The following is a 27,950-nucleotide window of genomic DNA, read 5'->3' as shown; positions in this document are numbered from 1 at the left end:
ACTCATCTCTAGTTAATAAGTATGCCCATTTACCTATAACAGTGTTTGGAGTGATTTCTGGGTGTCTCTGGTTGCTTCTGCATCCTCTACATTTCTTTACATGTTATAACTTCCTGCTGTGCTGCTTCCCTTTTCTTCACTAGTTCCCTCTCACTCAGCCCCCTCCTCTCTCCATTACACTCCCCCTCCCTGTCTCACTAGCCTAGCTATCCCGCCCACCACTAGCTCTTCCCACCCTCCCGTCTCCCTAGCGTAGCAATCCCGCACATTACTAGCCCCTCTCCATCTCCCTAGCCTAGCAATCCCTCCCATTACTAGCTCCTCCCACCCTTCCCCCATCTCCCTAGCTAAATTATTCTTCCCACTACTAGGCTTGGTAAGTATTGATCGAGATGGGAGGGAAGAGTAATGGTAATGTTCCGTTTTGGAAGCAGTGAAACAGAACATCACCGGATTATTAGAAAGTGTCCCTGGGGCGGTCACTTGACCGCTCCAAGGATATGGGTAATTATACATTTTTTTAATTGAAGTAAATTAGAAGTTACGTGGAGGGAGGGGATTTACTGTAGTTAAGGGGTTAATTCTTAGTTTATCCTAGACAACCCCTTTAAGTCATAACAATGCAAATTTATCTGTACTTCAATATCTAAGGAAAGCTGGGTGACAAAACCTTATAGACTTTGACAATCTGTGAAAATACAGCACATGTTAGGTCACAATAAGTCAGAAATAAAGGAAAAGAACACTAAAAGACTTCACACAAGACGACATATCTATGTCCAGGTCAAATATGCTTGTGGATTATTATATTTTGAGTCTGGTGTCTCTAATTGCTTGTCTTATATACTGTATATATTCCTACTATACCTACAGCAGGGAAGGTAAGTGACCTTCAGTAAAAGCTGTGGCCTGTTTAGTAAGAGTTTTGCTCAAGTAGGGCCCTATTTTCAGATCCCAGTGCATTGTGGGTATAACAGAAGCCAATCCTTGTCAGAAGCGTTGAAAACCTCTCAATAAACAGTTAGCCTATCAGTCTACTAAGTACAATATTCCTGGCCTATGGAACCTTATTGCACTAGCAAAGATCCGCCAGTATCTAGTAAGGTATATTGTTAGTGAAGTTCTACACCTCTCCTAATTCTCTGCCAAAGAAAATTGATTGTGAATGAAACATTAATGGTTAAACTCTAGCGTCTTGTATGAGAGTATAAGTGGTTATGAAGAGATAGCAGCTTGTTTCTGTCTCTCTCCCTCCCTGTGCTGCTATATTTATCTTGACATGTGTCCATAAATGGCTTGGACTGGGGCTCTGACATTCCACTGACACCAGGCATCATTTTTGCGCTGGACTCCAATGTCCAGTTCCTAGTACTGATCTCTTCAATCTCATTGTTGGATTCTGGATTTTCCCCTTTTTCTTCCTAGATTTTACATACATTCTCAGAGTACTTCCTGCACTGAGGTAAGTGTCAACTCTTAAATATGACACACTTGTCTCATCTACCCAAAATAATCACCTCTAATGGCTGCTAAGATCTACAGTTAATACACTGAACCTTGAAGCTGAGCCTGTTCCTTATCCAGTGACATAAACCTGGGACGCTGAGCTCTGTCTGACTTTTCTTAAGAATGAGCTCATCCTCACTAACAATATGGAACTAATGTTTTCTGTGTGTTTGTGCTTATGTGCATACTGTGTGGTTTGAGGGTATTTGTCAAAAATGTCCAATTAATTATACTTGTATTTATTTAAATATTTATGCATTTGTATAAGTCTTATCATTGTGTGTATTGTTTTGCTGAAAATAATTGAACTAATATTGTAACTATACATCAGAGATTCATAACTACAAAGGTGCCAATAACTGTTGAGAATATCAGACTGGGTTTGTAAGCTTATTATATAAGTTTTATTTGGTATATAAATAATAATAGACTATAAGATACAAGACACTCAAATCTTGCTAATTCTAAATATCCTAAAATATCTTTGTGCAAATACAAAGATATAATTTTGAATTGAGGAAGTAGAAATCCTTCCATAGCCAATAGGGTAAATTCATTCCACTGGACTGAGAACTGGAGCTGAGGGTGTTCCAGGCTAATGAATGTGTGATATTATTGGATATGAGGATATAATGTAACACATGTATTTAGTAACATGGTGTCTTTTCAGCATGGAATGTTCACTAAGATTGCACTAAGATTGCACAGTGCTTAAAGGGAAACTGTAACAGTGAAAATGCAATCTAGTCGGCTGACAGTATGTTATAGAGCAGGCAGAGCTGAGCAGATTGATATATAGTTTGGGTAGAAAAGTTCTAGAGTAACTTACCAGTTTACAAGAATAGGGTGCTTTTTAGAGAAATATTGGAACATGCAATAAACTGTGACATGCTGTATATTCATATCAAAATCTAGCTGAGCAAATAAAGGCCTCCAGCGGTGCCTGCAGAAGTAGCTCAAACAATGGATCCAGCAAACTTTGCTACTGTACAGTGAAACGGTGGCATAACAAGTATTCATGGGGCCCTGGTAATGGGACACCTTAAGTATAATAAGCAGCAAGTTCAGTACAATTATTTTTTCTCCTTTATATACAGGGATAATATATATAGTGCTTTTACACTACAGATAATGCACAGTGATGTTGCAGTACTAGGATAATACACATAGTAATATCACCATACAGGAATAATGCATGTTGTGTTATTCCTAGATACAGTTCAGGGATAATGCACACAGTGACATGTCATAATATAGGAATAATTCACGTGGTGATGCCACAGTGAAGGAATAATGCATGCAGTACTGGGATAATGCTTGTGGTGATGACATAGGGATAATACACACAGTGATGTCATAGTATAGGAATAATGCACACAGTGATACCAAAGTACTAGGATAATGCACACAGTGATGTCATAATATAGGAAGAATTCACGTGGTGATGCCACAGTAAAGGAATAATGCATGCAGTGTCATTTCAGTACTGGGATAATGCTTGTGGTGATGACATAGGGATAATACACACAGTGATGTCATAGTATAGGAATAATCCACACAGTGATACCACAGTACTAGGATAATGCAAACAGTGATGTCATAGCACAGAGATAATTTACACAGTGATACCACGGTATGGGGTTATGCCAATGATAACATGATGTCACAGTACCAGGGTCATGCACACAGTAATCTCATAGTACAGAAATAACACACAAAGTGATGTTACAATATCAGCAATTCTAACAATATCATATGCGAGCATCATGATGTCCCAGTGAAGTGAAGGAATAATTGGTGTCTATGGAAATGGGCTAACTTAGTTTTTGGCCCCCCTAGCAGCTGATCGTTACACCCATGCAGAGTGAAAGATGGTGGCGGTCACATCTTTTATCCATGTGAATGTATCCTCAGCTTTCCCCACTTCAACACCTGCACAAGAAAACAGTTAGATTCAGCGCTGAAAAAAAAGCCTCCCAAAAGAAACCCATTGAAGTCAATGGGAGGCTTTTTTTTTCAGCGCTGAATCTGACGCGGATTCCACACCAAATTCAGCGCCATTTTCCTCCGTGTGAATGCACCCTTACTGTGGATAAATTATGTGACTGCGCCATCTTTCATTGTATGGTTACTGTGTCCATTATTTGCACAGCCCATACATAAGAAAGCCCGGTTCCCTTTTATTTATACAATGGTAATGTGATGTAAAGGTGCATCACAGTTTATTTTTTCAGCTATAAAGTCTCCACATTCTTTAAATCTGTGTTTACTCTGGGATTAGGAGTCAAGTGGATGGTCCTACTGAGTGATGAACAGCTACCTTTGCATGCACACGCATGCTGTGAAGGATAACAACCACGAGAAAGACCGCCCACTTGACTACTAAGCTCAGAATGGGCAGATATGTACATGAATAAGTGACAGCCTATACTGAAGCTTTTCTATCAAAAACAATATATCAATCTGCTCTGCTCTTCCTGCTCTACATACTGATGGCTGGACATTGTGGGGGGAACAGTCACTTGAAAGTCCTCTGTATGTGGAGAGACTCTAAAAAGAGCAGCTCTTATGGACATGGTGTAATGAATATTATTGTTGTCGATTTAGGTGCTGCAGGGAAAATAAGTAATCTTACGCGGATCTTTATCAGTGTTAGTTACAAGAGCTGGACCTGCAGCTAGTAGGTATTTGCTGGATGGCTTATATCTGAGATGGGGTTGTCCAGTTGTGAAGACCCCATTAAATAAACACATATTTCTGGCACCCAAACAGCCACAGTAGACTACATAATATAAACTACAAAATGTTCTAACTGTGATGATTCTTCCATTGAAGTCACCAGTGTCTTATTTCTCAGTGTATGGGAATGGTTCTTGCAGAATAATCCTGCTCCCTGTTGTTGGCTAGTAACAAATGGCAGCCTGCAATGATAAGTCACACAAATAATAGTCAAAACATTTAGCAGGTTCAGATATGTTAGAACTATTTCCTTTCCAGATATCAATAGATAAGCTTCCAAAAAGAGACCCAACCAGACTCTGGTTTTGCATTATTACGATCCACCAGCATTTATCTAATGCATATGGCCGTCCTTAGGTTACCCATGTAAATAACTAGTTAGATGGCTTAGAGATCTTTGAAAGCTTTTAGGCTAAGGTCTTACTTATTAAAATAAAGTTTCAAGATCATAGACAAAGATAATGTTTCTTTAGGCGTTGTGAGTCAGTACATGAAGAATAAAGATAGTGTTGACAAAAGATCTCGGCATGTTAGAACTAAAATGTGATGTCATCTTTTGTATTTGGCCAATAGACAGGTATCCTCCTTAGAGTGTAATTTATTCCAAGAATAATAATAGTAGTAATTAATAGAAGTGATGTCATTTAGTATACAGTGAAAATAAACCATGCCTAAATATGAGAATTAGGTCATAATTATTGACTGGATTAGAAATAATAAAAAAGAGCTGATGGTAATAATGTTGGTATATAATAAGCAATGAGAAAAAGAGGATACAAAGAGTTACATACAAATTTATGTTAGACACACTAAACTGATGATAGTGACAAAAATGTAGATAACACCTCTGGATGTCAGGAGTTGTCAATACAACCCAAAAATGGACTGATTGTGAGGATGGTATGTGGAGTGGAAGCAGTTCCAATAATGTTTCAGTAGAACAGCTGATATTGGTCTTGGTCAGTGATGAAGGGCTTTAGTGCTGTCAGTAGTTGTAGTAAAAGATTAAACCAATAGTATTCCTAAATATGTTGATACCTGGCAAGTTAAAGGGAGTTTCCAGCCACAAATGGATTTTTCATACGGCTGAGCTATCCAAAGGATGTATGTAATCTGTGAGGGTCGGACACCCCATACAGGTCACCTGTTCCGGAAGCCACCAGGCACTGGAAACTGCTGTAATAGACAAGGAGCATGTGCAGGCTACTGCTATAAAAGTAATAGGAACAGGGCCACAGCCCCGTCCACTGCATGACTATGGTTCTGGGGAACTCTGTCCACTACAGCAGCTTTTGGTGCCTGAAGGTTGCCAGAACAGTTGACCCCTGCCAGGCCCAGGCCCCCACAGATCACATACCAATGTCCCATCCAGTGGATATATCATCAGTATTAGAATTTCATTTTGGGCAGCTCCAGCATTCACAGGAGGCCTGAAGCAGGATTGAAATATAGCAATGGAATTGCAACTCCTGGGAGAGGTAGAATTGGCAGAACCAGTTTATAATTGGCATCATTCACATTGGAAACCAAGTTGAATATCTCTAGCTTTGTCCAATAAACACATTATCTCACAAACATTTTACAAGTTAGCAACTACCTTGTGGTTTAATGTGAACATCTAATGGTTTTTAGAGATTTTACCATAATTTGGTGAAAGACCAACAGCACATCACAATGTATCCACAGAATACGTCATCAGTATCTGATCTGTAGGGGGGTCTTCCCCCTGGACCTAGGGCTGGTAAATTAATCAAAAAATAATCAAAAGTCAGCTCAATTAATTGTTAACTTACTCATATTGATTATTTCAACTATTTGGCATCCATGCCATCTTATCTAACATTGCCATTGACCAAAGGATATGTCACTTACTGTACACTGATGCAAATAACTGAAACCAAATTCAGTAGTAAGGTATGATATATAAATAGGGGGAGCTGTATGCAAAAAGGGGAGTGTCCTAAAATAATTGTTTATTAATTATAACCAAAGTAAAATGTCCAATTAGTTGTGATTTTGATTTGGGACATAGTAGCTCAGCCCTACCTAGACCCCACACTGATCAACTGACTTGACTACTAGAAGCTGTATACAGTATATACGCATGGAAACAGCTCTGCTTCTATTCATATGAACGGAACAGAGGTGCAGTTCCTTGGCTACAGAGCCATAGACTGGGTTCCTGTTGACTGAAAAAGACAGTGACCCCTGGAAACTCAGTAGTGGGGTAATACCAGCATTTGTTGCCTCTTCCAGCAGACAGTGCTAAGCAATACCCCATGACCTGTTTCTGAGTTTCCAAAAGTCACTGCATTTTCAGTCAACTGGAACCCAAACTCTCAATGCATTCCTTTGGAACTGAAGATGAGATTTTCAGAACAATGCATTGAGAATCTAAGTTTTAATTAACAGAAAAAGACTTTGGGCAACTCAGAAGAAGGTCACATGGGGCAGCACCAGGCAACATAAGAGATGAATGAGACCATCACTGCACCTTACCTATGTAGAAATGAGGGGGGGAAAGATGGATTGTTTATTTAAGTTTCTTTTCCAAAATTAAGCAGATTTTTGGTATATGGACTGATCAAGAGACTGAAGCTGTTGCCCAAGCACCATGGTCCCTTCAGACAGCTAAAGGCAGAGATGCCGAGAGGTGGACCCCAAACTATCCAACATTGATTGCCTATGTTTAGAATGGATTATCTATATTGTAAAACCCTTTAATATTCATAACTAGCATACGCTGCACATTGACAACCACTATATGTACTAGAACCAACTTAAAGTTCAATAGGAAATGGATTGCAGCCAATTACGTTTAATAACAATTGGTCAAACAAATGAAGATAATTTTTACACATAATCAAACAATTTCCATCACTGATACATGATTAGAGATGTGTGAACCTTCCAAGATTCAGAAGGTGGATAGTGATAACAAACAGTCTATTTAAAAAAACACTGCACAGTTGGATTTTTTTCACGCTTTTTAAAATTTTGGACTTATTTTTTTGGTTTTTAGCAAGGAAAAAACAGGCCAAATTTTACAGTACTATAAAAATGACTAAAAGAGGTGTTATATATCACTTCCTCAGTCTGGCACAGAAAAAAAGGCAAATTATGCCAGATACACCGACGAACAAAAGGGTAACAATGTTCTGAACATTTGTCTTTCAGGCTCCATATCTCACCATCCACTGCAGCTTCTGATGTGAGACTACCATCATTTTATAGACAGTCATCTTGGCTATCTCATACATAAATTTGTCTTGCAACTACTTAACATATGATTAGTTATGCAGATTATTGTCATGGGACTCAACATTGCCTGAATCCTTCTGGGCATGCTCTTGATCAGATTCAAGCATGTCTCGACTGAAATCTGATCCCAGGTCTGTTTGCCCATTCCTAAAGTTGGTACATAGTGGTCGACTCATCTGGGTATGAATGCAACTTTTTCTTCAACTCTAGCCATAAGTGTTTGATTGGGTTGAGGTCTGGGGACTGTGGGGGGCAAACCAGCACCTCTACTTCATTGTCATTAAATTTTTCCTTTGCTAATCTCCACATATGCTTCAGGTTGTTGTCTTGCATAGTAATTTAGTGTACGAAGTAACTTGTCCTGTAGGATACTCACATATAGCTCAGCATTAAGACCACCATCATTCCTTGTCAAGTATCTAATGCCTTTGGCTGTGAAACCACCCCATATCATCTGGCTTCCTCCACCAAACTTTACAGGTCCTTCAATTTCATGATCCATTAGCCCTTTTACCCTTGTTTCTTCTAGACCCATTTGCACCCATCTGAGCCCAGCCTATTGACTTTCATCTCATAGCTCCAAATCACCTGTTTCCAATCTTCTACTGTCCAATTCTAAAGTTTTTGTCCAAAACTTGAGCCGGTGTGTCTTATGATGATATTAAAGTCAAGGCTTCTTCACCTTTTTTTCGGGCAATCATTCTGGACTTGGACATCTATGATCTCACTATTACGAGCATACGAGCCACCTCCACTGCCCTGTTTGTCATACCAGAACTGATAGACATTGTGATGAGCCAACTGTTATATTTTGCCTGAATGAATGGACTTTATTTCTTATTCTTCCAACTGTCATGTCTTGTCTCCCTAATTCGTCATCTCTGCTTTTCCCATGGTTTCACATGGTGGCTAACATTTTAACCAGTTTGTGCAAATCGGACCACCAGAAGTTTTGGTTTGTTTGAACCCAACATTTGTGGAAAGTTAGGATTGAACTCGTTTGCACATCTCTATAAATTATATTTTTTCTAATTGATCATTTTGATCATTTACACTAAGTAAGGATGCCCTTACACAACCTGTTTCGGTATTAGGTGTTCTTATGCCGTTTAGAAACCAAAAGCAGATGTACTCCTGATGATGAAGAAGCTGCTAAATAACATACTCGCATATTTGCTGCTGTTGCACTCTTCTATTCTATGCTTTTTTAAATACTGCTAGGTTTGTAGATTGGAGGCAACCAGTGCACAGAATGAGGCAATAAACCGATTAACCAGTGACAGCAGCCTCCTGCTTAGCCCCTTCCTTTTCTACAAAGCTCTATGTATGAAGCTGGATATACAGTAGAGAGCAATCTATTATTAACAAGCAGAAGATAGAGAGCAGGAGAACAGCTTTACCCCTTTTCCCACCATGATTTTCATTTTTTACTCCATTCACCCAAAAGCCATAACTTTTTTATTTTTCCATTTACACAGGCGCATGAGGGCTTAATTTTGGTGGAACAAATTGTACTTCATAGTAGTATCATTTAATGTTCTGTACAATCAACCGAGAAGCTGGAAAAAAAATTAGTAGTGTAGTTGTAGTGGAATTAGAAAATCAGTTTTATAAAACTGCATTTGCGCAACTTTCTTACAGGCTTTGTTTATACAGCGTTCACTATGCAGCCAAAATGGCATGTCTATGGGTCAGTACAATTTCAGGGACACCAAATTTATACAGTGTGTGTTTTACTTTATTTATTTCGTTTTATATCTGATCTGGGGAAAGAGAAGTGACTTAATCTTTACATTTTAAAAAATATTTTACTGCCATGATCATGGTCATGGACGCAGATCTCGTTCTGGGGGATAGCGATCGGTGTTAAAATGGTGCCTCGGTCAGTGCCTGTGGGTACTGATCATGGGCATTGCTGCTGATTCTCCTCTGTATAACACAGTGCAGACCAAACAGTGTACTGGTTTTGTCTTTTGGACTGGTTTCTGGATTTGTATTAGACTGATGCAAAACAGTGATGTGTGAATAACGTCTTACACTCAGTTTTGTGTCACTAATGTGCTGCATGTTTGTAGCAGATACACACAAGGATTATCCCTATTATTATCTAATGGGGATAATCTTTATTTTTTTAATTTATGCTTACTTATATAGCACCATCATATTCCGCAGCGCTTTACAGATATTGTCAGTCACTGTCCCATATAGGGCTCACAATCTACATTACCTATCAGTATGTCTTTGGGAGGAAACCGGAGTACCCGGAGGAAACCCACGCAAACACGGGGAGAACATACAAACTCCTTGCAGATGTTGCCCTTGGCAGGATTTGAACCTAGGACTCCAGTGCTACAAGGCTGCAGTGCTAACCACTGAGCCACCGTGCTGCCCTTCCAAAATAAGTAGCAAGATACTCCATTTTTTCCATAGAATTACATAAAATCTGCTTAGAAATTTTGCATTGCATATGAACAGGACTGTCAGACCCCATTTACATGCACGCCCCATTTTCCTACATAGCCAGTACTGAGAGTCTGCAGCTTGAAAACATTTTTCTGAGAAATCTATGGGCACTAAATACATGGTCTTGACTAGTAGGGCAGTGGGAGACAATACATGAGTGAGCTGCAGTATTCACATTCACTTACTTATCTGGATCTCTTCCAAGCTAGTTATTCCACGAGTGATTCTCATTATTAAACTGCTGTGTATTACATGTATGGCAAAACTTTACTTTGATCTTGTTGCGTGTTACTTGGGCTTGGTTTCAGGACAGCACACTGTACGGCCAATTTTAGCCTTGGCAAGAGTGAAAGTCATGAACATATTAGAATGTACCTACATGAAGTTATGAGATGAGGAATGACATAGTGCTAGCTTATCCTAGCTGTTGGTGCGGGCAGATATCATGCAATAACTCAGACCTAACTAGGAGCCCTAGACGACTTATAGTAACACTTCGAGGTTTAGGTGATGTCATTAAATAATTCTTAAAGATTAACATCAGCCACATCTAATACGCTATATTGTTTTATGCTTGTGCAGGGCCTAAGGAAGCCATATATGACACAGAGATTCAATGGCAGAACCTTTGTGTCATGCACTAACCCCCCAGGCCCTGAAAAAGGGAATACCATAGTGTTTCTGACTTCCAGCTTAAATATAAAAATGCAACAGCCGTCTGTCACTTCATTATCACCGTACATCTGAGAAGGTGACCATTGGTGATCGGTAGCTGAGAAGCTGACTTCAATTCCATATAATAGCAGTCCGTTTTGACTTTTGCAAAAATATCTCACATAACAAGACAGAGAAAGTCAGTGTCTGCAGGAGCATCTGCTTTCCAAAGTCTTACTAGCCTACTAATATTATAAATGTGAAAGTTTGTGTGTTTGGATGTTTTTCCTTAATCACTCCTACACCGCTGCATGGATTGTCCTGAAATTTCACACACACATAGAATGCTGGCCGGAATAGATGCTAGGCTACATACCATCCCCGTGGGTGTCTGGGCATCATGACTGTGAGGACCGAAGTTCGGTACAGAGTAAGTTTGAGGACCTGAGATGACGTCATCACAGGCCCTTACAGCGCACGCCGATTGGTGCGCGCTATGTTGTGGGAGGATGCAGCCCAAAACAGCGTGGAGTAAAGAAGATGGCACCTCATGTGCGGGATCTCCAGCGCAACTTGGCCATGCTGCATCACCCTTATGGCGCTTGGCAACTCCAGAGGCTGGGGACAGTCTGTGCCCCTGACAAGATGCCGGACACTCACGGCTCAGGTCCGAGGCAGACACGCAGCCTCCATCTGCAGGACACCACACGTGGAGTGGATGAGCCAGCTCTGTGTGAGTATCCCAGGGAAGTGCAGGGTATGGAGCCGGGCACTCCACTGTGGGGGAGCAGGAGCGGCGTTTGGATGGGCAGGGGGGTGTCAGGAGAGGGGTTTGGGGGCCCAGGGAAGTGCACAGGGCCGCGGGGCTGGTGGGTCTTGGGTGTGAGGTGTGGGGGGGCATGTGTGGCAGCTTTGGGGACAGGGATTAGGGGGACAGTACGGTGCCCTGGGCTTTGGGGCAGGGGGGACACAGAGGAGGGGTTTGGGGCCCACCCGGGGGGGGGGGGGGGTTGCGCAAGACGACTTTCGGTGGCCTGGGGGTACTACAGTGCCATGCGGGATGGGTTCCGCGGGGAACGAGTTCATGGTGTGCCGTGCGAGAGGGGTCAGCACAAAAGAGGGGTTTGGGATCAGTGGGGGTCTGCGGACGCCGTCGCATCGTCCACCAACAACAACCCGCGGACGAAATCACGGGTAAATGCTAGTAATTAATAAGTAGTTCATTTTCTGCTTCTCGTATGGTCGCCTGAATTTATTGTCCCTCTGTTTTAAGAGCTTCTGTGTTCAATATAATAAATGTACACATATACGGGGGGGGGGGATTTTTAAGTTTTAAGAGCCACTTATCTGTAAAAACAAACAAACAATAAAAATGCCAGTATTGCTTTTTCTGGAGTTTTCTTCGGGCATTTTTTCTACACAAATAGTTTTTCAGGTGATATTTTTTTCTATTTTTCCTCTCAGCATTTTTTTATTTTTACTTTTTCTTTGTTTGACTACGTGGGACCTTAGCCTAAAAGTTGCAAGTTGCAAAATTTATGTATAAATGAGCCCACAAAGTGGCCAAAACCTATATTTGTGAACCTTTGGTGCCAGAATTTTGGAGTAGCTAGCTTTATAAATCCTTACTTTGTATACATTTTGTTACATTTAGAAGTTTTCCATACAATTTATATATCAGAGTTGCTTTCAAGGTAATTTAGGATTAGTTGGATATTATAGGTATATATTTTTTTTTTACCTTTTTGACCTATGTAACACAAGAGTGTCTTTATATTCTACTCTCTACTCTCTATTCGGTTTGCATATTAGTACCAGTGAATTTTAGGGTTACATTTTAGCCTCTTCTTCTGCTTGTTTGTAAGGTTGTCTCATAGAAATCTATAATGGACCCCAGTGTTTCCTGTTTTATAGCATTGAAGGTAACTTTTTATTTTTTTAACTGCAAGACTATTTTTGCAGCTTCTCTCTTCAGTAATTGAATAGTAAGTTTGTTATGGAACTAATGTAGATAGTAATTGTAGTGCTGCAAAGCCAATAGTTATGTGTACATAGAAACATAGTCTAACATGTGATATGAGAGTAATGGCAGCCTCAGCTGAGGGGCGCCACCAACAACATCTCCTGACATTTCTCAATGACATGTCAGAAGATAATATAATGTGTACATGCCATTTAATAGCACTGACAGATGTCAGATACTGTGAAGGTCAGAAGCCCTTTTGTAATAATTGTAAGAATATTTAAAACATACACATGATGAGGGTTAAAGATCCAGACTAATGTATTACTGTTTTGTCTTCTTATTTCCATAGAATTTCCTGAATGTTCCCCATGGTGGGACTATTAAAGGGTTATCTTATCTTACAGGAAATATGTTTAATTTTAATTTAAATCATACCTCTTATTATAAAACAACTTTTCATAAATGAATAGTATAGGTGAGTAAAATAAATGTTGTACTATTTCTTCTTCAGTTATCAGGCTACTATTTACATTGAAGTCTATGGAGAATGGAGGGAGATGAGGTAGCTACTAGAAGAGACACCCAAATAACTGCAGTCTCTAAACTCTATTACACTGTGAGTGAAGGAGCTCTTTGAAGAAAGCTGTATATTCCAAATAAATCAATCAATAAATCAATCTTCCTCTACTCTCCTCACCATAAACTTCTATGTGTTAAGTATGGAGATGTATTCTATACAAGTAAACAGTCTGAATGAAGATAAGGAGGAAAGGAGCCTAATATTTTTTGTATAGTGCCACTATCCTGTTTACCAGTACAACAGAACTATTTTGATATACCAGATCTTTTTAATAAAAAAGATATAGCACTGTTGATGCTGTCTTAGGGTAAGTTCACTCAGCGGAAACCTATTCTGCCATGTGGCTTTTTGGCACGGTTACCCACGATGAGATGCCGATACAATGCTGAATGAATAGGCCTTAGCATGAGGGTGTCTTGGGCTGCAGAATCCACGTGAAGATAGGGCATGCCACTTCTTTTTCCCGCTAGCTGAACAGCCTTCTGATATTTCAGATGTCTCTCAATTTGAGGATCTCCCATTTTCCTCCACCTCCTCTCCATAGAGATATATTGTACAGATTTCATCAGAAGAAGGCTAATAAGTGAAGAAATAGACATTTTCTTGTATAAAGTATATTACAAACATTATCTTTAACTGAAAAAAGAAATAAAATTGTAGTTACACTTCATCCCCCTCACAGTTTTACACATCTCTTCCTCTACAGAGTACATCCACCTTACCTACATTTACATTGTACATACAGCGCACTCTGAGCAGAAGACTTTCAATAAAACTGCAGAGGTAGCAGTAACTTAAAATGGCTCTAACTCTGCAGCAGCACGGGGCCAAGAATATTCACTTTAAAATAAGGCCAAGACCTTGCTTCGAACCCTGTAGATCCCTAGATATTACTAGATGAAACAGAGCTGTTGTCAAAGTGGACTGCAGCACCTAAGGGGTTTTACAAAAAAAGGGTTTTGCAATTTGAATGTGACTGTTAAGGGTATTAAGAATATTATTACTCTAATATTGGGTCAATGAATTTGTCATTGGCTGGTGCCTGAGAAAAAAAGTCTGGAGGATACAAGCTCTTTATTGATTATCTGTAAAAGTTGTGATTGATTTATAGTTTTGGATGTCCATGGGCAGGGCCATTTTAATACATCAGGGGGCCCTGTGCAAAAATTTTGAAAGTGGGCCCCCCAATAGTCCCCATAACGTAATTTCTCCTGCCCCACCCAGCCACCAATGTTTCATTTACAAAAAAAAAACAAAAACCTGAACCACATTACTGTAAACCTGCAGGCTTCGACTGTAATGTCTGCAGCTCGGCGCTCATTGCACTTCCATGCCACAGACATTATCAGCCAAAGGCTGAATAATAGAGCATGGAGCTAATACCTCCAATATAGTATTCAACCTCTATCTGTGTCCTAAGATAGAGGACACAAATAGAGGTGAAGTCACTGCCTGCCACCCAGAAGAACAGGACATCATCCGAAATGTGTGACAGTCCCAATCGATCTGGGGCAGCTGAGGGAGCCCTGCAACCATAGCTCCCAGTGTGGCTGCACAGTTGCACCTATGGTTGAAGCGGCCCTGTCCACAGGATGGCCATGAATCTTTTGCTTTGAAGAATCTCAGGGCTCACCCCTCCACCTTTATTTTAAGGATTTATCTGAAGAATGTGACATTCAGTTTTCATTAACTTTTTGTATATTGGTATTATTCATATTATTATTTGCACAGAGTGGGAGTTGTAGTGCAGCCCCTGCCTCAGGTTAAGGACTGCCTAGTTAATCTCTATTTCATGGACGAAGCTGTAAGCTCAATGGGCTGGTTATAAAAAAAATCAGGACTAAATTTCAATGAAAAATAAGATAAAAGAACAATGGTCTGATAACTGTAAAGCTCAGCATTGGCATAGTTGGCATCTTCCTTACACTGGATGTTATTATAAGTGTAACCTATCACTAATCGCCTCTAACAATTAGTTTTGATCCATAAAAATGACTAATTTGATTTTAACAAGAACATTAATAAAACTCAATCCACAAAGCATTGAATAAACAGAGTTATTTTTAACCTAGTATAAAGGGTGAACAGAGGTGGCAGGATGTCTATACCCTTCTACCAAAAGCGTCATCAGCATTATGACCGTGGTTATCGCAGCACAGAACTGCAGTCTACCCTAAGCCAGTACCAGCATGAAGAGAAGCGTCACTCTGCTGCACACAGCAGCCATCTTGGGTAACTCTTCCTTATAACTGCAGCCCTTCTCATTTGGTTTTACATTCATGTACTAATATTTCCTACCTACCTTATATGGAGTAATTCCAGACTTCTTTAACTTATTGTTCACACTGCAAGATTCTTTCACTTTCATCTATAATGTTGGTCCTCCCCTGTTTTTACCTCTTGTCTGTCACCTTTATTCTTAATGTATTCCTTTTCTGATTCTTTCAATCTTAATTTAAAGGGATTATCCAGTTCTTTTTTAATGATGATCTATCATTAGGATCAGTCATCAATAGGAGATAAGCGGGGGTCTGAAACCCAAGACCCCCACTGTTGAGCTGTTTGGAGGGGACAAGGACCTTGTGCAATCACTGTGACCTCTTCACTGTTTACATTGTACAGGGTCTGTTTCATAATGTGATGTAATTACAGTCCTATCTCATTCACTTCTATGGACCGAGGCTGCAATTACATCACAGGGTCGCTATAAAAAGAATGACACGCAATGTAAAGACTGAAGTCCTGGTGCTTGTATGATCACTGTGGCCCCTTCACACATCTAATCACCCGGGGTCCCAACTGTTTGATCCCACTGATCTGTTATTGATAACGTATACTGAAGATATAGGTTGTCAAAAAATGATCAGGATAACCCCTTTAGACTTTGCTACATAAGCAATTTTTTGTTGCGTAATTTTAAAAATTTTAGCATTTTGTTTTATGCAATCCATTGTATCTATGGTGGAAAATTTCACTGAATAGAATCGAATTTAGGATTATCTAAGTGTAAATATAGAACAAATAGGGCCATCTGAGGTCAGTCTCAGGCACTGCATTCAAGTACCTAAAGGCAATGGGATCATTAAATCTGATTTCCTAAGCATTGAGTGAGCCCCTATCAGGCTATGTTCACACATTGCAACTTCTTCCTATTACTTATTCCGTATCCTTAAAATAATCCTGAGATATATATGTCAATCACTGGTGACTTGTCCTAATATGTTGTCAAGTCTTGTTTCCTATGTTAAGCCTTGATGTGGTCCAGAAACTGCTTTACAATTATGGTGCCCTACAAAATGCCATAATTTTAATCATTTATGTTGCAAATATGTCACCATCTATGTCTTAAGATGATACGATAATCGCGCAAACAAAAATTGCTTGTATAGATCTGTTCTTGCTGCTTCTTGCATTGTACTTACTACTTCAATGTGTTCTGTCAATGTTTGAATTTTCTTTATTTGTGTGTGAATTATATAGGTTTTCTTCCAAGTGCACTGAGACCACTCATAGCTTTACTCATGGATTGAGACAAATCTACACTTTCTGACTACGTCTAAAGGAAAAACTGAAAATTTAGGATCTAGGATCCTCTCCAGGAGCCAGAGCAGTAGCTCATAGAAAATGCAGCTCCCCTATGTCATTATTTGGGGGTTCTCTGAGATAATTACTAAATTCTTAAGTTGAGGAATTGTAATAAGACAACAGATAAACTAATACCTTGCTCACTAGTCTGCACTTACAATGTGCCCATATATCCCACATAAATGTTGCCGCCAGTCACGGTCAGTGATTCGGTGCTTGGGCACATCATTGCCACAAACAAGCAGTGATGCATTACATGGATAAGTCTAGCTTTTTTTGTTATTTTATCACAATTCCTCACTTTGGAAAATTTTTTGATTATCTTGCAACCCGTTTTTATGGGTGTATCTGTGTATTTGTCTAGCAGCTCATGGTCGGGTGTCCAACTTTCTGTTATTTGTGCTGTCCACCATGCCTGAGCAGTGTCAGAATGAGCAGCTCTGACACTTACATAGGATATGCAGAATAATGGCCGCTCATAGTGATACTTGGTAGAGAAATTGCCACAGAACACCATTAAGACAATGGCAGAGGATTTCTGAAACGGTAGATTTGAGGTAAGTAAAGCTCAAAGCACAAGTACAATGACAAAATTCAGGACAAAGGTTGAATTTCAGTTTTTGTGCCTGAAGTAACACTTAAAGCATATACAATGTAACTATAGTGCTGGTTATGGTCACTTATAGATATATTGTTTTTGTATTTGTTTTGTACATTTTATAGCATGTTTTATATAAGAATGACTTAAAATTGTGTGTATGGGACTTTATTGTAAGTAATTTTCCAATGAATCAAACCAGGCTTACTCAGGGCAGTTTTGCCGTGGTTATTCTGTGCCTTATCTCAGCCAAAATAAAGATTGGATCATAATGACAGAAAACTTGTTCTTCTCCCAATTTTCAGATATATAGCGCTGTACTGTGAGAGCGATGAGGAACGCCTCCTCCCCTCCTGATAGTGCTCATCCATAGACAAGTACTGGGGGGCGTTCCTAACCCGCTCTCACAGTACAGCGCTATAGGCGCTGCTGTGAGGAAAGGCGTTCATGACTGACTGTCAGAAACGCCCTTCTGACGGTGAAGAGCTAGGGTACCGGCACCAATAGCTCTTCACCGGGGGCACAGAATGTGAAAGCCAACAGTGCGCTGAATTCAGCTCACTGTTAGCTTTCTAGCGATGTATTACACCACATGTGCCCCAGTAAGTGAAAGGTCCTCTTTAAAGGCTAAGGCCATACGTTGAAAGCCACAACCAAAAAGTCCTGCAGGAAAACTGCGACAGAAACACATTGTGGTTTTTCGGCAGCGCTCTTAAGAGTTTTCCTCTGCAGTCTTTCTGCTTCTATTATACCTATACGGAAAACACTAGGGTTTCCCTGGATTCAGTCATTACAACATATATAATATCTTCTGTTCAACAGTATTTAATAGAGCTAAAAAAAATTGCACATTCACTAAATCTGCACTGTGTGAATCAGACTTTGGGTTATTTACCTGATCCAGATTCACTCTACAATATATACCGTATGTAAACCACATAATGTGTACAATAAACAATGTACTAATATTGTAGTAATGCACTGTTATTATATCTAATACAGAATATCATCTCACAAATCATTAGAGGATACATCATATAAGATGAGTCCTAGAGCAAAACGATCAAAGGTTTTAGCCACTGCTGCAGATAAAGAGAATGAAGATCTAGGCTACGTGGTTCCTGTCTTCAGAGGACGGTACGTATGTATTATGTTTATTCTTGTATCCAGCCATTCAATCCTTGTGACTTTTACATTGCACCTGTTCTGCAAAGTTTCCTATGACTTGCACCATAAAATACATTCCTTGCCAGAATATGAGTGGAAAGGAATCCTGCAATCACCTTTTGTGGCCTGTGTGCAGCATAGAAAACCCATGGAAACAGGCTTATGTTACATACACTGGGCTTTATGCACAAGGAGAAGTGGCGGACCGGGGAAAACACTTGCATCAAAAACACCACATTTAACAATCCTTGCAAAGTAAATGAGGATTGTGCAAATCTTTTTTTTTTTTTTTTTTTTTTTGTAGGTTGTGAGCCCCATATAGGGATCACAATGTACATTTTTTTCTCCTATCAGTGTGTCTTTGTAGAATGGGAGGAAATCCACACAAACATGGGAAGAACATACAAACTCCTTGCAGATGTTGTTCCTGCGGGGATTCGAACCCAGGACTCCAGTGCTGCAGGGCTGCAGTGCTAACCACCGAGCCACCGTATTGCCCCTAGGATTGGCCAAATCTTATCCACATGCTGCAGAAAAAACCTGCAGCAGAAATTGACTGGCTGCGTGGATCTAAGGGAAATGTTGTGGAAATGGCTATATAAAAAAAACGCACCTTGTAATTATATTTTTCATTGAATTTTGTCAATTTCCATTGCGAAAATACTGCTTTTAATTTTATAGGCTAAAAACACACATTGCTACAATTAACATTTTGTAATGCATTTTCTGCAGTTTTTTTATTTCCACCAGAAATCTAAATCATTTCATCTAAATACATTCTCATATCTTTGATTCTCAGTCACCAATATGTCAGTGGGATCACTGACACAGAGGAAGAAAGAATCAAAGAGACGGCAGCATATACTGCTCGAAGGAAACTACTTGCCAGTGGAGAAGGGATTAGTGTGTCCAGAAGCTCCTCTTCATCAGCAGCACATTCAGAGACATATCAGAAGAAATCCAGGAGTGTTTCCATACGTGAAAAGGCAGAACGCCTAGCTCTCAAAAAGACGGTAACAAGTGTTATAGAATGGGGGAAAAATGTAGAAATACTGAAGCCGTGTAGTTATCTGGAATCTCATGTGCTTGGAGTCATTCTCAGCTACTATCTATTTTTAGCTACTATTTTGATAATTCTACCGCTAAAGCCCAATGTTTCAAAAATGCAGCATTGTTGCCACTGTAGAAACACCGCGGAGATTCTAGCTAATCCTATCCTCACTCCACAAAAAAATCTTAAAAATTTTTCAAAAAACGCCTTAGGCTAAGGCCCCACGTAGCGAAAGAGTACTGCAGGTAAAACCACGGTGGAGAAAATGCATCACATTGTTTTTCAAAGAAAGTCTGCAGAGATTTCCTCTGTGGACTTTCTGCTTCAATTATACCGATAGTGATACCGCTAACATTTCCATAGGTACAATTGACATGCTGCAATTTTGAAAACCATAACAGTTTTGGAAATTGCAGGATTTCCACTGTGCATATTTTTCTGCAATGTGTGTGGATGGGATTTGCTAGGACCTTGTGGATGGGATTTGCTTTTCACCTTGTGGGGTCCCAACCTAAAGGAATTTTCCAGCCTTAGGCTAGATGCACCTGTAAGTGGTGCAAAACGGAGGTGAAAAAACATCAATTTTCCACCGCAAGATTGCACCCAAAGGGTGCACCCAAATGTTTTTAGTGTCATGTGAATGTAGCTTAAGGCTAATGCTTGGTTCACAGCTGCGTTGGTATTCCGACCAGGGGAGTCCACATGAGGACCCCCCTCCCGAACGGAATACCGAACGCAACTGCAAGTGGTGTGCAGTAAAAGCACATGGACCCCATAGACTATAATGGGGTCTGTGTGCTTGCCACACGCTGCCCGCATGAATCATGTGGACAGGAAAGTAGATTGTGAAGTACTTTCCTGTCCGCATGATCCCTGCGCAGATCTGGCATCAAGCACATGGACCCCATTATTGTCTATGGGGTTCCATGTGCTTACACTGTACACCGCTTGCAGTTGCGTTCAGTATTCCGTGTGGGTGGTCCTCATGCGGACTCCCCCCGGACGGAATACCAACGCAGATGTGAACGAGGCCTAAGGACCTACATTGCAGAAAAGGGATAGTTTCTCAATAATACAGCTTGCATTATAGGCATACAGAAGTACGATCTATAGCTATGACTGTTTCACTCTGTACAATACTCTTTATGAGCTTGCAATGTCTCAGAACTTGGATAATACATATACCAGGCAAAGTGAGATGTTCTTTTCTCTGACCTGTCTTTCACACCTCTGTGCACATCTCACACTGGCTAGCCTCCTGTGAAATGTGAGAAACTTCAGCTGCCTCGAAATTACATGACAAGATTAAGAATCTGGAGTGCACTAAGAGGGCATTCGAGGGAACCTGGAAAATAATTTGTGGAAACTGAGTAACTTGTAAAAGTGTAATGAAACTGCTGTGCTGTTAGTATTACAATGGCCACATATTACTGTTTTAGAATCCACTTATCACCAGGTAAGTACTTTACAACAATCTGAAATACGAATGAGATATGAAGGCATGCTGCAGATTTTTATGGTTTAATAGTTCAAGACTTCCAGACATTGTCAGGAAGGCAGATCATACAGGCTATACTTAGGGAGGAAAGCACACAAAATCCAGTCTGCAGGGAGGAAAGATCACACAGAAAGGAGAGCAGACATTGAAGACTCTCATTCTACAGGTAAAAACTATAAAAATCTGCATGCATTACCGGAATCAAAGGTAACGGGGGTATGGCTAAGGACAGTTATGACCATTCAGCTATTGTTGGGCTTTATGAATGGTTCTATGTTGTTTATGTAACTTTCATTCAACTCCATGGGAGTTACAGAACCACCGTGTCTCCTAGCTATTATGTTTCACAAAGCCCGACCATAGCTGTGGGGCTCATTTTAAAGATAGGTATGGGTCCCAGACATGGAGAACATATTTACCAGACTTTTATGGACCCACATAGAGAAGAGCAGCAAAAAAAAAAAAAAAAATTCTGAGGAAAAAAATGCTGTGAAAACACATCTCATTTTTTTCTGCTGCATTTTTCATTTCGATTTTCCTCTTCAGACATATTATACCTATACATAAAGCACCACTGTTTTTGCTGGTATCATTGACTTGCTGCGACTAAAATGCAGTTTTCCACTGCAGATTTTTTCTCTAACCGGAATTTCATCCACTTTGCAGGAACTGTAAAATGCAGCATTTTTTGCCACAGCGTTTCCACTACAGCAAAAATATTTAGTTTTTGTAACATGGGGCTCAACATTACGGAAATGCAGCTTTTATTTGTTTCAGATTTTGCTGCGGTTTTTTTGAGCCAAAGCCAGGAGTGTATTGAGCAGAAGGTAGAAGGTGAAAGGTATATTTCCCATTCCTTTTGTAACCATTCCTGGCTTTAGCTCAAAAAAGGTGACAAAATCTGCAACAACAGACATTGGACTTTAACCGCAATGTGGTTTTAATGGTAGAATTTTACATGTGTTAATTTACCTTAAAGACGACCTTTCATGTCCTCGAGCAGATGCAGTTTTATATACCACTAGAAAGCCAACAGTGCGCTGCCCTGGGGCAAGAGCTATTGGTGCCGTTATCTCTTCACTGTCATAAGGGCGTTCCTGACAGTTTAGCCTGGAACGCCTCTCCCGACTGTACGTAACTATAGCTCTGTACTGTCTGAGGGGGCATTCCTTACCACTCAGCCATGACTGTAAGCTGTGAGGAACACCCCCCTTCCCCTGACAGTACTTGTCCACAGATTAGTACGGGGGGCGGGGGGGCATTTCTCACAGATTAGCATCATGGCTGGGCAGACGAGTACAGTCAGTGGGGGTGTTCCTCACAGCCCAGCTAGACTGCCATGGATACCTTTCTGGCAGTGTAGAGATATCGGTAATGACACTGATATTTCTTGCCCCGGGCACATAAAGGGAATTCATCACACTGTCAGCTTTCTAGCATTATATAAAACCAGATCTGCAGGAGGACATGAAAGGACCTCTTTAAGTGGAAATTGGGAGAGGTAGTTGTTGACCAACAGCTATCTCATGTGTATAGACAACTTTAAGGAAATGTCAGTGTTTGGCCATTTTGTCCTGATAAATGTAATTTAAACCTTGTATACCGAAAGATATAGCTATAGCTTTTTAGAAGCTCTCTCCTCATTCTTTAAGGTGCCTTATAAGTCAGCTGTTCATGTCTAAGATGAAGTTGTAAAAAAAGTTACCTCTTGTCAATGGAATTTGTAGTATTAATGAATACATTGTTTCTGATCTGTGAAGACACATACCAGTCTTATTACATGCTGGGCAATAATGGATGAATGATTCATTACTGTTAGTGAAAACTGGCGTGTGGCTGGACCTGCGCCATGTGACACCACCCTGAAATAATGTTCCCTCTAAGCTCATTAAACCTGATTAAAATATTTTAACTGTTTCTTGTCCAGAGCACACAGCTTAAAGGGAACACTGCTTTTGGAGTGTCCACTCACATTGACTCTAATATAATTATTGATGACCTTTCCTGAAAACCTGTTCTAAGGATATGCCGTCAATACCAGACTGGTTAGGAGCCAATGCCAGAAAGCCCCAATGAACAGTTGATCTCAGCAGCTGATACACAGAGAATGGAGCAGGAAGCAGACAGCTTTGTTCTATGTGTATTAGCAGAATTGAGTCACTTGAGTCTGAACACTACACAGAGAGCAGAGCTGTCTTCTTCCTGTTCCATTCTCTGTGTATCAGCTGCTTAGAAAATCTGAAAGGTGGGGGTGCTAGATGTTGGAGCAATCTAATCTTGATGACCTATCATAGGATAGATCATCAATATCTTTAGCTTCGACTGCCCCTTTAATGTGTGTGATAACCTGCAAAACTATGCTGCTATTAACTAGATAAAGAATCAGTTTGCAAGGAATTTTATTGGCATACTTTCACAGTTTTTGTCCGCATCATGGCCACATCCTTACCACATTATGAACACACTATTTACTACCTTCAATGTCTTTTCCGCTCACATACAATTAATATTGTTTTCCTTTTTTTAGATAGATGACACTGAAGAATTTCACAGAAAGATAAATGAGGACACATTGTTACACGCTCCTGTGTTTATCATCAAACCTCGCTCTCACACCATCTGGGAGACACAAAACGTGAAACTTCACTGTACAGTGAGTGGCTGGCCGGAGCCACGAGTCACCTGGTATGCTCAGCTTTATAATACGTAACCTCATAGTACATTGCATTTATTCAAGTGGATTTTAACATGTTCATAGTGCCAGAATCAGTATGGAAAACGTTGCTAGTTGTCTCCTCACTGCTTCCATTGTTTCCAAAGGGAAACTGCACTCTGCTTCATTAGAGCAGCCTGTAAATACTTGCTGTGGTCTCAGTACAGACGTGGTGCTGGTACCATACCAGGTGGCAGTATTGAATGGGGCTATGTCTTGGTGTGGACCAGCTGCATTGGTAAAGCACATCAAGTATACAGTATATGTCTCAGCTGGAAATTTCTGCCACAGATTCCACTACAAATACATGGCATTATTTTTGACATGTTTTGTATTTTATTGTGACATAGCTCTGCCTATCTCATGATAGTAGTTGCAGTGATTGTATGACGGTAACAGTTTGTTTGTGCAAATCCATACATTAGCCAATAGCTCTCTTTGGCTCATGCTATAGGGGCCTCCCAACTTTTCCCAGATGATGTTGGAGTAAGTAGGCATAGAAAGTTTTGAATTTCGGTGTTTGCTCTCAGGGAAGATAAGCCACCACCAGAGGTGGTCTACTCTTATCTTCCTATTTACCACATTCGAATGTTTGGCTTTGTTCATGTATATGGGGGAGTTGGGATGAATAGCTATTGAAGCTTTATGGGCCACTTTACGGCTGCAGTCACACTAGTGTTCAGGGGTCTCCATTCTCCATTCTGCTTAAAATATGTGAAGACATAAATCCTGCTTTCCTCTCTACTAGAGATGAGCGAGTACTGTTCAGATCAGCCGATCCGAACAGCACACACGCATTGAAATGAATGGACGTAGCCGGCACGCGGGGGGTTAAGCGGCCGGCCGGTGTCAAAGCGGAAGTACCAAGTGCATCCATTCATTTCAATGCGTGCGTGCTGTTTGGATCGGCTGATCCGAACAGTACTCGCTCATCTCTACTCTCTACCAATTACAGACTGAAACATGGCGGGACTCCATTATAGTCCATGGGGTCTACGAGTTTCCATGGGTAACCACTTTTGAAGTTTACAGGTTTTTTGCTTTTTGGGTACCTAAACGGACCCAAAGACCAGAAACCGAAATGCTAGTGTGAACTTAGCATCAGCTGGCTATAAACATCAGATTAATATTGGCCTACCCTGCAGATTTAACAGGACTGCATGACCACCTAATGTGTATGGGGTCCCCAGTCGGCTGATAATGATCAGACAGTTAGATTTCATCTACCCGATCCTCTTGTCTTCTTTATGTTATGACGTCCATTGCGGCATACAACTTGCTTCTGCTTATTTTCTATTCAGGTATAAAAATAATGTTCCCATCAATGAACAACCCCATCCTGAGAAGTACAAAATTGAAAGTGGATATGGCCTTCATTCACTGGAGATTTTTAAGTAAGTAATGAGTGCTATGTAATAATAATGTAACTGACTCTTATATACTATGTATACAAAGTGTCTTTCCACATGTACCTGGATGAGAAGGTTGTCAGGTTCTTGTAGTTGTTTGTTAATGTGAACGTGTTCTGAATGTCATCCTTGTGACCCGTCATGTACCTAACAGAACACAAGTGATCTGGGATTAACACCATTTAGCTTCTGTTCCATGGTTTCTCATCACCTCCCTGACAATTTACTTTACACATTGCCGTCATATCTTACTTATCGCTGAGTACAAGGAAACTAGGTCTTGGAAGAATGCCATGCTGGTGTACAAGTACAACTACATATGTAATGCACCTTTATTTTATACAGAAGGTTACATAGACTGCAGTGACCTTGGAGAGTAGTTATTTGGGTGACGTCACTTCTTAGAATATAACAGAACCATTTCTCCTGTCACATTTGCTGCTTGGAATGTGAGAGTTTTGACATCCTGCCACTTGTTCTTTTGTTCATTAAGTAAGTAAGCCACAGCTAAGTTGTTCTTTGCTTTTTGGCTTGGAGATGCATTCTTTTTGTGTTTGTCATGAACCTTATAAATAAATACAACAGTGATCCTGATTTGGCAGCTAGAAATAAGAGTGAATGGAATTTGGTTACAGCAATGCTACATACAGTATGTTACATATTTCAGAAATAAGCATAGTCATAAATATCCGCAGTGGTTTGTTTGGTGCCCATTGTAAATATACAATGAGTGCTGCCACTATGAATGCCAAACCTATTAAAGAGAAACCTTTTGTGTTTTATGGTTTCACAGTAAATATAGAAAGGCAAACAAGATGGCCAAAATCTAATTGAGAAGATGTAGGGCTGGTGGTCAGGATTCTCAATGTGTTTTCTGCTAGTCCAGTACTCATTTTATATTGTTATGTAGTTTTAATATTAACTCTTCCTTTTGCTGCCCTTCCTCCTCCTTTATCCCCATTGACACATTCAGTACCTAAGATACATTCCTTGCCGGTCCCTCCCCCAAGTTATATTCCTATATTGGCCTTTACAGTGTATGGAATGTTTTTTGTATATCTAATCTTTTATACATCAGCGTCTACTTGCAGTCTTACTTTTATCCTTCCCTCCTTCTTATCCTATTTGCTTAAGGATGAGGCCCCATGTTGCGAAAATGCCAAAAAAAAGGAAAGTTTTTTTTACAGTACCATCACAGTGAATGAGATTCTATCTAATCCCATCCACAAAAAAATCCCACTGTGTTTGTGTAGCATTGTTTAGCTGCGCTACGTGGAGTGAGGCCTTAGCCTGAAGGAGTGTTCCCATGATCATAAATAATTGTTTAAATATGTAGACAATTACAGGTTAAACATTGTTGAAAATATAAATCATTTTGCAGCTTTTCCTCGAACTGTCACTTGTGGTGACAGTCTTTTGTATTGAATGGTTGGCAATGGATACGACCATGAATGCATTTTTATAGTCTGCTGCATGGATCTTTAGCTTTAACCTGTATTATGTATGTAATGTACAGAATACAGAATAAACTGTAACATCTAGTAACAGTGGTTTTAACTGTGTTTTTGGTGGAAAAAAAAAATGCTTGTATGAAACCAGTATAAATCCCACAATATCCGCTCTGGAGAATTTTTTGATACGGCTCTATGTTGTGCCATTTCTCTGCTATTGCTACTAGAAATTTATAAATAAATTGACAACTGAGTGTTACTAGTTTAGGAAGTGTCCATGTACACTCTAATATTGTCCAATCATTACTGATAGCATCAGACACAGACAAGGAGAATGGTAACTCCCAGTTGTCAAGTTATTCTTTAATTTCTACATAGAATAATAGAATAACACACAACAAAAGTTGTTAAGCAAATATACTCCAGAATTGTAAATGTCATTGTTATTCCAGTTATACAAGTATTATATTATATTATATTATATTATCTAAACAGACATGTCAGGTGTGATGACAGGTTCACTTTAAGACCAGCTGACTTGATTTTCACAGGCCAAGTCACTAGACATCCGCACAATGGCCTTACATGCCAGTTCGCCATTATTATAGCTGGTCCAGATCCTGTTTCTATCGGGTAATGCACATATGATTGGATCTATGTTAAATCATAAACAACCTTTAATTTTAGTTTTATTTTATTTTCTTAAAATCTGAGCAGCTCCAAAGTGTATGGAATATGTATTACAAAAATATTATATATTTAAGACCACCCTTAAGTCTTCGCATTGCTCAAGCTCATTTTCCCCAGTCTATCATCTGCCCTTACCACAGTATTCTGTGATCTTTCTGCACTTGCTGTCATAGAAATGAGCTCTTGATTCACGTCATAACACGATGGTAGACTGGAGAGTTACAGGGAGGTAGAAGGCAGCAGCCTGAATCGGAGGTTATAACATGAGGGTGTGCAGCCTCCGCCTGAGTCATAAGACAGGGGGTGTCTCAGACTCCGTGTAGGCACTGTCACTAAATTGTAGTCACAGATCACAGCTATGCTCTGAAGATGAGCTAAAAAGTGGCTGAGTGGCAGGATCCAAGAAAAATGCTGTGCAGGTAGTAACTTGCATATTATTTTTGCACTCTTAGGCCTGGTTCACATCTGCATTTGGTAATCCATTCGGGGGGGGTCTCCATGCGGATACCGGATGCATTGTCAAAGCTTATGAAAGCACACAAACCCCATAGACTATAATGGGATCCATGTGTTTTCTGCGTTGTGTCCGCATGGAACATGTGGATAGAAGAGTACTTTA

At 40.1% G+C, this 27,950-nt stretch overlaps 1 protein-coding gene across 2 annotated transcripts in view; it reads left to right on the top strand.

Moving 5' to 3' along the window:
• Positions 1 to 1,349: 1,349 nt before the first annotated feature.
• MYOM1 (myomesin 1) overlaps positions 1,350 to 27,950 on the top strand; it is an 84,564-nt gene continuing 57,963 nt past the window's right edge. The window contains exons 1-6 of one of the 2 annotated variants that reach the window (XM_075270634.1): positions 1,350 to 1,462; positions 15,242 to 15,401; positions 18,355 to 18,489; positions 19,319 to 19,532; positions 23,596 to 23,753; positions 25,083 to 25,175. In XM_075270634.1, the coding sequence (XP_075126735.1) occupies positions 15,268 to 15,401; positions 18,355 to 18,489; positions 19,319 to 19,532; positions 23,596 to 23,753; positions 25,083 to 25,175 (734 nt within the window). In that variant the 5' untranslated portion in view covers positions 1,350 to 1,462; positions 15,242 to 15,267. The remainder of the gene's footprint in view (positions 1,463 to 15,241; positions 15,402 to 18,354; positions 18,490 to 19,318; positions 19,533 to 23,595; positions 23,754 to 25,082; positions 25,176 to 27,950) is intronic. The other variant, XM_075270635.1, reaches the window with a different exon arrangement.

Source organism: Leptodactylus fuscus, chromosome 4, assembly GCF_031893055.1.
Source record: "Leptodactylus fuscus isolate aLepFus1 chromosome 4, aLepFus1.hap2, whole genome shotgun sequence".
NCBI classification, from domain to species: Eukaryota; Metazoa; Chordata; class Amphibia; order Anura; family Leptodactylidae; genus Leptodactylus; species Leptodactylus fuscus.
This window is presented reverse-complemented; position numbering and strand designations above follow the sequence as displayed.